Source organism: Carassius gibelio, chromosome A12 (assembly GCF_023724105.1).
Source record: "Carassius gibelio isolate Cgi1373 ecotype wild population from Czech Republic chromosome A12, carGib1.2-hapl.c, whole genome shotgun sequence".
NCBI classification, from domain to species: Eukaryota; Metazoa; Chordata; class Actinopteri; order Cypriniformes; family Cyprinidae; genus Carassius; species Carassius gibelio.
This window is the reverse complement of record NC_068382.1, coordinates 19,725,571-19,739,603: the sequence shown is the minus strand read 5'-3', so window position 1 is coordinate 19,739,603 and position 14,033 is coordinate 19,725,571. Positions and strand designations below refer to the sequence as shown.

The window sequence follows — 14,033 nt, the reverse complement described above, 5'->3', positions numbered from 1 at the left end:
TCCTTAAGCTTTGTGAGCGTCACTGTAGATTAAACGCACAATGCATGTCGGTTTCTCAGCAGCTGTAATCAACAGGACAGGAACCAACATAGATATTCTGCCCTAATATTCAGATTAATACTTAGTCAAAAAGTGTTTTTTAATGGTTTACTCTCAAATTATTACATTCGGTCACCCATAAAACTATAAATATGTGGTTACAGCCTTGAAACAATATGATTTCCTGTGCTTCCTGACCCAAAATTTCTGTTCTTTGCTATAGCTGCAAGTTGTGACAATTGTAATGATGACCCTGAAAAATTACTTAATAATTTTTTTTTTACAAACATAAAATACCTTCAGTGTTTTCTTAGTATCATTGAGGTTTTATTGTAGTTAATATTTTTTTATCATTTTATATTTTAATAAATGTGTTTTATCTTTTCTATATATGTCCATGTAGTTCTTATTCATTTTTATTTCAGTTGCTTCAAAACTTCAGTTTTAGTTGCTTTTAGTACATAAAGTAAACATTTTATAAAATTAGAAATGTTGCCTTGACAACATTTGCACTCCCCTAGCTGAAATAAAAATATTATTTTATTTCAGTGAATTACATTTTATTTCAATTAACAATCTGGCACTAGTCATTTTTTCAAGAGTTTTAATTTAGTATAAAAAGTGTACTATAGCATAGTTAAAATGTATTCTGTCAAGAATAGCTTTCTGAGATAGTAGGAGTTATAAATGCAGTGGAGTTTGGGCAATAACGTCAAAACAAGTGAGTGATATGAGCATACAGTGTCATATTTTCAAAACTTTATTTCTCAAATAAATGTTATATTTCTCAGTGGATGAGCATTATAAGGGTCCAACATAAATGTGAAAAGCAATTAATCTTATTTAAGCAAAATTTCATTGTTATATAAACTATATAAAGCCACAGATGATCTGTGACATCTGCCATAATCAAACAGAAAAGTCTAATAACAGGTAACTGCTGAAAACATTAATTAAAATTATGATTTTGTTCAGAGCTCCTCTAATAGGTCAGAACATCAGTCAGAGAATAAATACTATGCAAAGTCTTTATTTTGACTGTGGGCCGACTGGATCAATGCTGGGGGGTCGATTCGTGAAGGGGTGCCACTGGCCCTGGATACTAGGACTGTCTGTGTGGAAGGGTTTACGAATACGGATGATGTCCAGTCCTGATTGGTTGGAAAGATTGGTTATAAGTTCAGCAATTTCCTGTGATGTTTTGTTGGTGACCGTCTCCTCCTTTACATTACCATTCACTGCACAGATCAAACAATGACAGTAAGCGCACAGGTATTTAACACATTTTATAACTTCAAACTGTACATAAAGTAGATAACTGCAGGAAGCGACAAGGTCAGACTTACAATATTCAGCTACTATTTTGGGAATTCTGCAGGACTGAGGGGAAATGTAAACCACAGTTCCTGGGCTACTCTTAGCAAAGTCGACCACACCTTCTTCAATGAAATCCCTGGAGGAATATATATATATATAGCATTAGAATTTTGTGATTTACAATGAAACACAAATGATAGATAATGTAAATGCTCTCACTGAAACAGGCTACTCAAATAACCCCACACTATTTGTAACATAAACTGCATTGAGTATCATTCAAAATTGCTGCAAAACAAAATGGTTAAAAAAAAAAAAAATCCCATATTTTACTACAATTTTTGTGAATAATATAATATATATACAATGTTACATTATATTATATCAGTCATACTAAAGCAATAAAATACACCAGATAATCATTACTTGTTTTCCATACACAGTGAATATTCGAATGGTGTTTAAAGTATAGTGTTTTATTATACATGGTCAACACTGCTGATGTAAACCCATACCTGACTCCTAAAGAGCCCTGGCCTTTCTTTGAGAAGATCAGAGATATTCGCTTCAGCTGACAAACATAGCGACCCACTCCATTGTGAAGAACGCTCTGTAAAAAACGACTCGGTGTTCCTCGAGCAGTCATGGCCACCTCTTCAGATGTCCTACATTCAGTTCAACTCACTCTTTACTTGCTGTCAGTATCGGTTCGCGTAATATCAAGCACTTTGAGTGATTAGATGTAGAGGACAGCCGAAACAGAAGACATGTGTAATGTCATGTACGTTACGAATTATCGTCCGGGTAGAAATAAAAGCTGCATATAAGGATTAGTTGCAGTAGAGTTTTGTAACAATCAGAAAATTACCAACAACATTATTACAGGAAATATGGATACGAGGCATCGTAATTATTTATAAAGATATGATTATTGCGAATTTAGGCTACACAGTTTGTCTTGATGAGAGTTTCGTGTTTCACACGGAAGTATTTTGGAGTGGGAACCTCATGTGCAGTAGAACACATGATAACAGTTTGGCGCGCTTCTTATAGAACAGTAAGTTTATGTATGTGTACAATATGCAATTTCAAATGTTTACGGTATGTATGTTTCTTATACATGTTTTCTGTCATAGTTTCTCTTCAGTAGTTTCATCAATTGTATAGATACACGTACATTTATGGTTGAGTAATAATGTAAAGTGTCATGCATAGACAGTATAACGTTATACCGTTATATTTTGGTGACGCTTCATAATAACTTTCATTAATGAATCCGTAGCAAGCATTATAATGCATTAGTAGTTCATGCACATTCTAATATTAAAAAATATATAAATTATACATTTGCAACTATGATCTACTAATGACCTGTTATACATTATATAATCTATTAATGATTGATGACTCTGTTAATGTTAGACAAGTATTTCTGTTATGCATTGTAATATATTGTAATTTACATTTTTAAATATTGAAGTCATATTTTTTAAACCGTAATATAACAGAAAATGAAACATGTAAATAATTTTCAGTCACATTTTTTAAACAGCATATTGTAATTGTGCACATTTTTTGTGATCATTGCAGGTCTGTTATGTCCTGAATTAACGGTTAAATGTGGAGGAGCAGGTTTCTCAGGGGCACAGGCTGTCTCTTGCAGGGGGCGGGCTGTATTCCTTGTAAACCCTTGAGATATCTATCATTTTGCCAGCCCTGCCTCCATCCAGTCCTGCAGCGTTCTTGTAGGGCACCAACTTGCTATAGTTCTGAAAACTGTTTAAGACCTACTTTTGCATTTTATTCCTTCAGAAAATTTAGAAAAGATGCCAAGTCAATCATTGATTTCCCTGCCCAGCACCTCACAGTGACTGATATCAAGCAGTATCTCCGTTCCAAAGATATCCCTTTCTATGATGGCTACAGCTGCTTACATGCTCCTAGTATTTTTATGGAACCAGCACCTGAAGGGTCTGGAAAAGAGAATTACTCACTGTTCATCAATAAAACCACGGGACAGTTCCTGTGTAAGGAGACTTTAGTGGAGGGGAGCTGGGAGGACCTCCAGGATTGCATTGAGGTGATGTTGAATGAAGGTCAGACCTCCATCGGCCCTAATGTGCTGCTGGGGTTTCCTGAGAGCTTGGAGGAGCAAGAAGAAAGAGAGATGGAGATGAAGGAGGTGCAAAGAATATGGAGCAGCTCCATGCCATTTTCCGACCTCCTGGATGAGGAAGTGCAGCTCATTAAAACCATGTTTCAGATTGGTAAACTCACCAACGCCACTCTGAAGAGATTTGGTGTGAGGTTCTTCAAGCCCACCAAGAGTTTGGTGTTCCCCTGGTTTAGTGGACGTGACCCGTGTCTCCGGGGTGTTAAATTGCTTTCTGCTGCCATGAAAGGTGACGGACGTGTGGTCTACACCGAAGCGACGATTCCAAAAATCTCCAACTACCACAACCTCTTCGGCCTGCCTTTGATTGGAAGAAAGGACAGTGAGGTTGTGCTCACGGGACGTGAGGTAGACAGCATGGCGGTGAGTCAGGCTACTGGTCTTCCATCTTTGGCCTTGCCACGGGGTGTAAGCTGTCTGCCTCCGATCCTCCTGCCTTATCTGGAGCAATTCAAGAAAGTCACACTGTGGCTGGGAGGAGATATGCGCTCCTGGGAAGCCTCAAAAATATTCTCCAGGAAGCTTGGACTGAAACGCTCTTCTCTTATCCGGCCAGGGGACTTTCAGCCGTGCCCCAGTGAGGCACTGGCCCAGGGCAGGAACTTGGCACGAATTGTCAAGGCTTCAATCCCTGCTGCCCACAAGTCCATTGTGTCCTTCAAGCAGCTCAGGGAGGATGTGTATGGGGAACTGGTTAATGTGGAGCAGGTGGCTGGGATACATTGGTCTCGATTCCCTGAGCTTAATCGTATACTTAAAGGTCATCGCAAAGGGGAACTTACAGTTTTTACAGGTACAGCCAACATAGCCATATATATATATATATATATATATATATATATATATATATATATATATATATATATATATATATATATATATATATATATATATGATATCTTAATAAAAGTAATTGAATAGTATTTGTATCATGTTACATTATGTACAATTATATGAAATATAATAATATTATTGTGCAATGTGTAAAATTTATTATTTGCATAAATATTAAACTAGCAATAAATAATATAATATAATATAATGTAATATTTGTATTTCTTCTTGTGTGTGTATTTGTATGCAGGTCCAACAGGCAGTGGAAAGACCACCTTCATTAGCGAGTTTGCCCTAGATCTGTGCATACAGGGTGTCAACACATTATGGGGCAGCTTTGAAATCAACAATGTGCGCCTGGCCAAAATTATGCTGACCCAGTTTGCCAAGCAAAGACTCGAGGAGAACCTGGATCAATATGACATGTGGGCTGACAAGTTTGAGGACCTGCCTCTCTACTTTATGACCTTCCATGGACAGCAGAACATCAAGTAAATTATTGGCAGTTCTTGTATAAGAGCTAATACATTGTTTTATTGTAAATATATACTGTATATTGTATTGCCAGTCCTATGGCACTGTGATTTTTATTTTTCTGAGAATGTTATGTTTTTTTCTGTGAATTATGTAAGGCTTTGAAAAAATAATCAAATTACTTTTATATTTGCACCCTGCACAGGAATGTTTTGGATACCATGCAGCATGCCGTTTATCTGTATGACATCAGTCATGTGATCATTGATAACCTGCAGTTTATGATGGGCCAGGAGAACCTGTCTGTGGATAAGTAAGGCAACAATTTTAATTAGCTCATTATTATAGAGTTTCTGTGGTCCTGAAAAAGCTAGAAGTATTGGGGAAATTCAAAACTGTGGTTTCCAGGCTTGGAAAAGTATCAAATTATAAAATCTTGAATGGTCATGGAAATTCTGTAGTCAGTAATATTTCTTCTAGTAATACTCCGTTATTATTCTAGTTAGAGAGATTTCTACAAAAGGATTTCTTAAAGTGCCCCTATTATGCCCTTCTTAAGGTTCCTAATATTATTTTGGGAGTCTCCTACAATAGGTTTTCATGCATGCAAGGTCGAAAAACGTTTTCTTATAACATGTATTTAATCTCACCTAATTTTCCAGCGATTCTCGAAAGGATTCGTTTGAAGCAGTTCTAAGATGCAGTCTCTCGAAACTCCTCCTTTTCATAGACCTACTCTGCTCTGACTGGTCAGTTGGCCCAGTCTGTTGTGATTGGTCCACCGTGTATTGGTGAACGATACAGCCATTGTCATAGATCTGTATTTTGAACGCTTGCTAGAAAATATAAACCTCTATTATTTATCATACTAACAGGTTGTGATTCAGTGGAGCCAGCTGGTCCAAATAAACTGAGTACTGAACCATCTTGCAAGAGCAAGCAATTTGTGAATCCCACATTAAAAAAAGATTAGAGAAGCAGTCATCAATAAAATGATGGGAACACACACTCAAAAAAGATTGGGGTTTTACTGTTGTGAAATTTACGGTGCCCGTAAGGTAACTTGTTCGGTTTACTTAGTTTTGTCTTGGCAGCGAAATAATAACTCGGGAACGTGATAATATGTCGTGGCCACGAGATATTAATTTGTGGGAACGTCTTATTAACTCGTGGGAACGTCATATTATGTCGTGGCCACGAGATCATTTTGTCGAGGTAACGACATCCTTATGTCATGTCCTCGAGATGCTATGTTGAGGGAACAACATCCATTTCTCAAGTTTAATGCGTAAACAAACCTGCGTGACCATAGCAACCCGAGATTATCAGAGATGGATCCATTATTATTTTATCTTGAATTAAGTAATTATTATATTAACCATATGCTCTGGCTACCGGGCTGTATTACATGCCATTGTCAGCATTCAAATAAAGTTTATCATAAATAAATATTACATAAAGTGCATAATAAAATATAAAAACTTTTTTTATCCATAGTCTTTCCCCTGTAATATGTGTACATTATTATTATTATTAGCCTATTATTATTGGGTTTTTTTTCTTCGTTTATATTCTTTTTTTCTTTTTCTTTTTTTGCTTCAATTTGGTCTCTTTACTCAACATTATGAATACTTTTGTAAATAATAGCGTACAGTAAATGCTCAACAATAACATAAAATGTCATAATGTAAATGCATAAATTTATATGTAAAAATTATATAATAATTTCGTAATTCAAAATAAAATTTGAATGAATCGATCTCTGATAATCCCGGGTTGCTATGATCACACAGGTTTGTTTACACATTAAACTGTTCCCTCAACATAGCATCTCGAGGCCACGACATAAGGATGTCATTACCTCAACAAAATTATCTTGTGGCCACAACATATTATCACATTCCCACAAGTTATTATGTCGTGGCCATGACAAGACTAAGTAAACCGAACAAGTCACCTTACGGGCACCGTAGAATTTTAACCACTGGTTCTTTGCAACCGAAATGAAAACAAGTCTTAATCCAGAAGTGACAACACATATCTTCTTACATCTCTGTTCAATTTATCTTATTTTTCTGAGCAGCAGAGTAGCCTATTGATAATAAGAAGATGCTTTTATTTACTTGAGTCTAAGTGCGGATCAGAAAAGGCTTCAAATCTGCATATGAATACGTTGATATTTTTCTCCTAAGCACGTAAGCTTATTTTATTGCTGATTTTCTATGATGTTATTTAAAATTACTTTATATATTTAAAATTGTTTTTGCATTTTATTGGTGACATGGGAAGTGTGGGTTGTGGGGATATTGCTCATTATTATTATTTTTAACTCACTATCAATGCATACGAATATGCCTACTTTCATATATGTAGCTTGGACGCTTTTCAGCACTGAACTCATTGTCTTATGTCTTCCAGTTTGTATTTCCACAGGGTGAAAATAAGGTCGTGAAAATTTATGAATGAATCGCTTGTTTTAAAATTTTCCCGGTACAATGCACACGACAACTTTCGTTAACTAAAAATTTTCCTGATCATTTACTCACCCCACCCCCATGTCATCCAAGATGTCTTCTGTCTTCAGTCATAAAGAAATTAAAGTTGTGAGGAAAACATTCCAAGATTTTCCTCCATGTAATGGACTTCAGTGGTAGACATCGGGTTCCAAATTGCAGTTTCAATGGACTCTACACAATCCCAGCCGAAATTCATGCATTATGTAATCATGTTGGAAATGTCATAAGCAGTCAGCTCTTTGACTGTGAACTCCGGTCCAAAAAGGTAGGCTAGGGCAGAGCAAAAAACTCCATCCTTTAAGCAGTGATGCTATAGAATTATACAGAGTTACTGCAAAAACTGAAGTTCAAAGTCAGTATTCCAAAGATGGCTGCACATGACAGCTTACCGATTCTGTAATTTAGGGATCCTAAAATCTAGCCCAAGAGATCCACTTTCCTGCAGAGTTTAGCTCTAACCCTAATCAAACACCTATTTATTTTCTATATATTTCTTTATTTTAAAGTGGACCTATTATGCTTTATGTTATTTCACCTGTACTATGTAATATAGCTTTTTGTGCATGCAAATAATCTGCAGAGTTTAAAGGGAGTTAATTGTTTAAACAGAAAACATGTCTTAAACACCGTAGAATTTTAACCACTGGTTCTTTGCAACCGAAATGAAAACAAGTTTACTTTCACAGCACAGGACACGGGGTCTTCTTGATGTGATGTTAACCACACTAACAGGCTACAGTGTTTGAGGGCATTTGCAAATATGTTACCCCGTGACGTGTAGCCATTACAGAAGTGGGATTCGAATTACTGACAACTTGTTTAAGCTGTCAATTCTTTCTTTTGGGATTCAGTAAGTTTATTTATTATGCACTCAGCTTTACAACTTTGCAGATCGTTTACATTCACATAAAGCGACATTCCACACTGCATGAAAGGCAATATTTGAAATTGCATAATAGGGGCACTTTAAAAAGTGGTCTCATCCATATAGAGAGAGAAAGTGAGAGAACTGGATAACCAAATGTCTATTTATTCCTCAGGTTTGCAGTGCAAGACCACATCATTGGAGCCTTCAGGAAGTTTGCCACAAACAGCTGCTGTCATGTGACTTTAATTATCCACCCCCGGAAAGAAGAGGATGATAAAGAACTGCAGACAGCATCCATCTTTGGCACAGCCAAGGTTGGTAGATACAGACTGTGACTTCCTCAGCTGCAAATTTGAGATACAAATTTTTACATGTACATGTTTAGTTCCTATCTATAAGAAAATCGAATGTATGTATCTGTAAGAAGTCTAATGTATCACTTCCCCCATATCAGGCCAGTCAGGAGGCAGATAACGTGCTCATCCTTCAGGAGAAGAAATTGGTGACGTGTCCAGGCCGTAGGTCCCTTCAGGTGGCCAAGAACCGCTTCGATGGGGACGTGGGGATCTTTCCTTTAGAATTTAATAAAGCCTCGCTTACCTTCTCTGCGCCTGTGAAGGGAAAACAGAAGCTTCGTATGGTTAAAGTGGACAAGAATAACAGCACAGAGGAAATAGAGGAGACTGAACTCAAAGAAAAAAGTGAGAAAGCTCTCAAGCCTGCCAAAGCAAAGACCGCAAAGACAGTTAAGAGGTCAGCAACATTAAAAGATACTACAGATGGAGAAGGAAATAATCAGTAGTTCAAGGAATTCATTATTTGTACCTGAATACATGAAAATGTAATGCTGCAGTTTTACTACTAAATAAATTAATTAATGTTCATGTTAAGCGTTTTCTTCTTGCAAGGGAGCTGAATGCAATGTTTTGTATATCCACTTATGTTTTTTATTCACTAAAAATATGTACAAGTATTTGATGATTTAAAGAAGGCTTAAATATAGGGCATTTAAAGAGATGCCATACATTTCATCAATGCAAATACATTTAATAGATTGTGTCCAAAAATTACATGTGATCTGTTTCCGTTAGCGTTAGGGATTGTCATTATTACTGTTGGAGAAACGTGTCAAAAAAGCTATTTAAAGGAGGCTGTGAAAACTTTTAATAAAATGTTTTGTAGGATTTGTATCTTCTGCTTCCTTATGATGTGTGTATTTTGATTTCTGACAGTTGAATTTATTTTATTTTATTGAAATTGTCTTCTTAAATATACTTGAATGAATGGTAATTTAATACATTTCATCCATAATCACAAACAGCATGAAAAATTAAATCATCAGATTAAAATAGTTTATTCTAGCATTTGTGATTTACACTGGGTTTGTATTCAACAGGATTGTTAGATGCAATTTAGTTACCCCAAATAGTTACAAAGTGTGTGTGTGTGTGTGTGTGTGTGTGTGTGTGTGTGTGTACATGAAAATAAAGAAAATCAATTGACTGGAACTCAATAATTATCTAACCATTAAGACTATTAATGAATAAATATAGTATTGTAAGTGTTATATGTATAGTAAATAAGTAATTTATGAATAAACTTTAGTGAAAATACGACTGCCAAAGTTTAATCTGAAAGTGTAATACAATAAAACTAAAATTAAATGTTTTATTTGCAAATGCATGTTTTGAAATCATTAAAATGGGCTCTTCTTCTAAAATAACGCTCTCAGGCAATACTTTTTCGGGCAATGTTATTTGATAAAATATATAACCTTATTTTTATTTATTTTTTATGTCTGTGAATTTTATTATAATTTGATACGTAAATCGAGTTTTTAATGACGTCTCATTGTTATTTGCCTTGTTTATCATTACTATGTTTGAGCAGGACTTTGACGCACTGCCGCGTTATGAGACACGTGTATGGATCAGGAACCTTGTGTGTAGGAAGTATCTGAGCCTGAATTGCTGGTTTCTGTTCCTTTACAAAAACTCCGTGGATTAAAGCTAATTTATTAAACTTTTATTCATTGATCGCTATAAATTATTTGCTCTAAGCTGTATGGCCTCATCTTTCGGAAGTCTGACGACACTTTTAATTACTTTTTTGGGGGGGAGTAACGTTAACTGAAAAATTGCTCCACAATGGCCAACATTTGTCCAATTAAAAATGTTGCAGATTTGGTTTCTGAAGCTCGTCGTGTGTACCGGGAAACATTTGACGGAGATGATGCACATGTTGCAGTTTGCGCTCCTGGACGTGTGAATTTAATCGGAGAACACACAGATTATAATGAAGGATTTGTTCTCCCAATGGTAATTACACTTTTTGACATTATTAAATCCCATCAGTCAGCAAGTGTTGGTAAACACTTGTAAAAAAGAAAAAAAAGGCATAAATATGTTGTAAATTATGTATTATATTTGTTTGTGTGTGTGCATATTAGAGACTCTTTTAACATAAAGTAGCGAACGAATCAATCTTTTGAATCGACTCTTAGAAATGAATCAGTTGAACTTGAAACGATTCACAAAACAGGTAGTATTTTTTTTAAACATGATACTTTTTTCTGTCAGGAGATTGAATTAATAAGTAAATTAATTTTAGTATTCTATAGTGTAAAGGAAAATTATAATTGTCATAAACGATTTTATGAATCATGAAAGTAACAAACTGAACCAAAAAAAAAAAAAAAAAGTAATCTGGGGCCAAAATGTATCACATATTCACATATGCTTTATGATAAATGCTTTATAAACTTTTGATGGAGTTATTATGTCATGACATAATATACTGTAAGCTGCATTATTATTAGCCATTATTATTCAGTAATTTGATTTAAACCATTTGAAAGAACCAATTCCTGTAAATGAATCAACCTTACCAGCACTAATGCAAAGTGACTCAATGTTACTTCAGTTATATATATTATATTATATTATATTTTCTATTATAGATAGTAGATTGCAGACGTTGCCAAGTTACACACTTCCATCTCTCCTTATAAATGGGAATTAATGAAATGAACAAGCAGATTTTCTTCTCAGATCAAAAGACACTGCAATAATGCACTGACAGTCTGAGTTATAATGTTTGTTTGAATGATTGCAGGCCCTGCCGATGGTGACCGTTATAGTGGGCAGCAAAACTTCTGGCCAGAAGTGCTGTGTTGTAACTCAGACGGAAGCTGCTGATGAGCCCAGGGTGGTGCACTTTGATCTCCCAAATGAACTGACCCCACTTTTAAGAGGGCAGCCAAACTGGGCCAATTATGTAAAGGGAGTTGTACAGCACTACAGAGGTAATCTTTTGCCATCATTTTTGTCTATCTGGCAAAAAAGGGAAGTAATGAGGAAGTATACACTTAGTCTCTAGCACGAAATGTGACCCCAGGGACCCATGCTGAGAACTTGTCTTTGGAATAACTCTTTAATGCAGTGTTTCCAATAACTTAACTTGCAAAACATACAGAATAGTTCCTGAGAAAGTACACTGTCTTCTTACTCTAAAAGTAAACATAGTTTGAATATATACTTTTATGGAGTACATATTAATCTCATGCATGTATTAGCTTTCACAAATGGCCAAAGCTTCTGTTTCCACAGCTCGACCCATCCCTGGCTTCAGAGCTGTAATAGCCAGTAGTGTGCCACTAGGAGGTGGACTGTCCAGCTCAGCTTCACTTGAAGTGGCTGTGTACACATTCCTGCAGCAGTTGTGTCCAGGTAGGAGCTTCTTCTGTCCGTCACACTCATTTTAAATGGTCTTGGCCTTTTTATTAGATACCCCTATCCACCTTATTTTTAATAAAAGGAGAAGCACAGCCATATACCATATACAGCCATATGTAACTCGAATGTGCAAGGCTTCTGGTGTCATTGACTTCCAGCTTTTTTAGCTGTCCAAAAAACCTGTTATGCTATTTGACATTGCAAACTGGTATTTCTTATAATAATAATTCAATGTATTGTTGTAATAATAAACAAAGTGGTTTGTAGTGTAAATAGTTATACTGCACTTTGTTATTCTTCTAGTTATTTACCTATAGTGGTTAATGAATTTGTAGTCTCACACATTCACAAAAAAAAGCCTATTTTAAAAATAAAAGTACCAAGTAAAAGTACTAATGGAACAGCAATAAGGAGTTCTTTAAATGCATATAACACTCCATTGCTTACATATTTGGTAATCTGTGAATAATGTGTTTATATTTTCGTTTTTTATTTTTTTTATTATTGTTTTACATTTTTTATTCTATTCAGTTACACTACTGTTCAAACATTTGGGGTCAGTGAGATTTTTTGTTCTTTTATTGAGCAAGAATGCACTGAATCGATGAAAAATGACAGTAAAGGCATTTATAATGTTACAAAATATGTAAATAAATAAAAGGTCCAATATTTTTTTTAAATTCTCTATTAATCAAAGAATCTTAAAAAAAATGTATCACAGTTCCATGAAAATATTAGCAGCAAAACAATTTCTGAAGAGTCATGTGACATCTGAAAATTACATTTTAAAGTATATTAAAATGGAAAACAGTTCTTTCCAATTGTAATTTTGTGTATAAAGATGTGTATAGTAGTTAATAGTTTCATGGACTTTAAAAGAAAACCCAAGAACTAACCTTCTAATGTTTTCTGGCCGTCCACAGACGATGGGGATCAGGTAGCGAAGGCAGTGGCCTGTCAGCAGGCTGAACACACTCATGCTGCTGTGCCCTGTGGCATCATGGACCAGTTTGTGTCCGTTTTGGGTAAAGAGGGCCACGCTTTGCTCATTGACTGCAGTTAAGTAGATTTGCCAATTCAAATTCTTCTATCCAATTAGAATTAATCGATTATACTAATTTGTATGCACAAAAAGACTATCAAAAATGTATTTATAATGTTAAATGTTAACTTTTTAGATCTTTGGAGGCCACTGCTGTCCCTTTGGCTGACCCTGGACTTGTAATCCTGATCACTAATTCCAATGTTAGACATTCACTCACAGGAAGCGAGTATCCTACCAGACGAAAACAATGTGAGGAGGCAGCAGCCCTTTTGGGCAAGAAAAGTCTAAGAGAGGCTACTTTGCAAGATTTGGAGGGTAAGAAGAACAGAAAGATTTTAGGCGGATACCATAATGTAAGTCTTTAATCGAGGTCATTTCATTATAAAAACACTCAATTTATTCCTAGCTGCCAAGGATCGATTGGAGGGTGTGACATACCGTAGGGCACGTCATGTGATCGAGGAGATTGAGCGCACAGCGCAAGCTGCCGAGGCACTGAAGAGAGGGGATTACAAAGAGTTTGGGAGGCTGATGGTGGAGAGCCACAATTCTCTTAGGTAAACATCTATAATCGAAGCAAGATTATTATGTTGGAAGTCTTACAGAAGTCAACTCCTTTTAAACATTCCAGGATTAGAAGTGCTTTTCAGTGCCTGAATTGTTATTTGCTCAACCCATTTATTAAATAGGTGGGGTTAACTGTCAGTTAAATGGATTTTAATTATGCATTCTTTGTCTGGGGTTAATATTGTTTGTTTTAGGGACAATTACGAGGTCAGCTGTCCAGAATTGGATGAGCTGGTGGCAGCAGCATTGGAGGTGGATGGAGTGTTTGGGAGTCGGATGACGGGGGGAGGTTTCGGTGGATGCACAGTTACTTTGCTTCAGGCTCATGCCACGGAGAGAGCAGTCGAACACATTCAGGTTTTTACAAGTTTAACATCCTCTGTGCATCTGTGTATGGCAATTCATCCAAAGATGTGTCTGAACTGACTGAGCATTCTGGATGCTTTAGAAATATTATTATTTCTTC

The 14,033-nt window shown here is 35.9% G+C and overlaps 3 protein-coding genes across 5 annotated transcripts in view; 2 read left to right on the top strand and 1 right to left on the bottom strand.

Annotated features, from left to right (window-relative positions):
* Window positions 1-783: 783 nt before the first annotated feature.
* Window positions 784-2,154, bottom strand: LOC128025414 (39S ribosomal protein L43, mitochondrial-like). Its single transcript, XM_052611757.1, has 3 exons — window positions 1,872-2,154; window positions 1,386-1,492; window positions 784-1,277 (listed from the first exon to the last, which is right to left on the bottom strand). The coding sequence occupies exons 1-3, from the start codon at window positions 2,000-2,002 to the stop codon at window positions 1,069-1,071; spliced, it is 447 nt and encodes a 148-aa protein (XP_052467717.1). The 5' UTR covers window positions 2,003-2,154; the 3' UTR covers window positions 784-1,068.
* A 20-nt stretch (window positions 2,155-2,174) lies between these two features.
* On the top strand, window positions 2,175-9,411 carry LOC128025413 (twinkle mtDNA helicase-like). 3 transcript variants are annotated; one of them, XM_052611755.1, is made up of 6 exons: window positions 2,175-2,457; window positions 3,169-4,322; window positions 4,614-4,854; window positions 5,043-5,150; window positions 8,394-8,535; window positions 8,676-9,411. In XM_052611755.1, the coding sequence occupies exons 1-6, from the start codon at window positions 2,318-2,320 to the stop codon at window positions 9,021-9,023; spliced, it is 2,133 nt and encodes a 710-aa protein (XP_052467715.1). In that variant the 5' UTR covers window positions 2,175-2,317; the 3' UTR covers window positions 9,024-9,411. The 3 variants fall into 3 exon arrangements, with proteins under 3 accessions (XP_052467715.1, XP_052467714.1, XP_052467713.1); XM_052611754.1 differs by having other exon boundaries at window positions 2,288-2,413; window positions 2,947-4,322; XM_052611753.1 differs by having other exon boundaries at window positions 2,304-2,457; window positions 2,947-4,322.
* A 749-nt stretch (window positions 9,412-10,160) lies between these two features.
* The window catches only part of LOC128025412 (galactokinase-like), a 4,299-nt gene continuing 426 nt past the window's right edge, over window positions 10,161-14,033 (top strand). Inside the window, exons 1-7 of the mRNA XM_052611752.1 lie at window positions 10,161-10,539; window positions 11,336-11,525; window positions 11,830-11,949; window positions 12,879-13,014; window positions 13,134-13,315; window positions 13,407-13,557; window positions 13,762-13,924. Of these exons, the coding sequence (XP_052467712.1) occupies window positions 10,369-10,539; window positions 11,336-11,525; window positions 11,830-11,949; window positions 12,879-13,014; window positions 13,134-13,315; window positions 13,407-13,557; window positions 13,762-13,924 (1,113 nt within the window). The 5' untranslated portion in view covers window positions 10,161-10,368. The remainder of the gene's footprint in view (window positions 10,540-11,335; window positions 11,526-11,829; window positions 11,950-12,878; window positions 13,015-13,133; window positions 13,316-13,406; window positions 13,558-13,761; window positions 13,925-14,033) is intronic.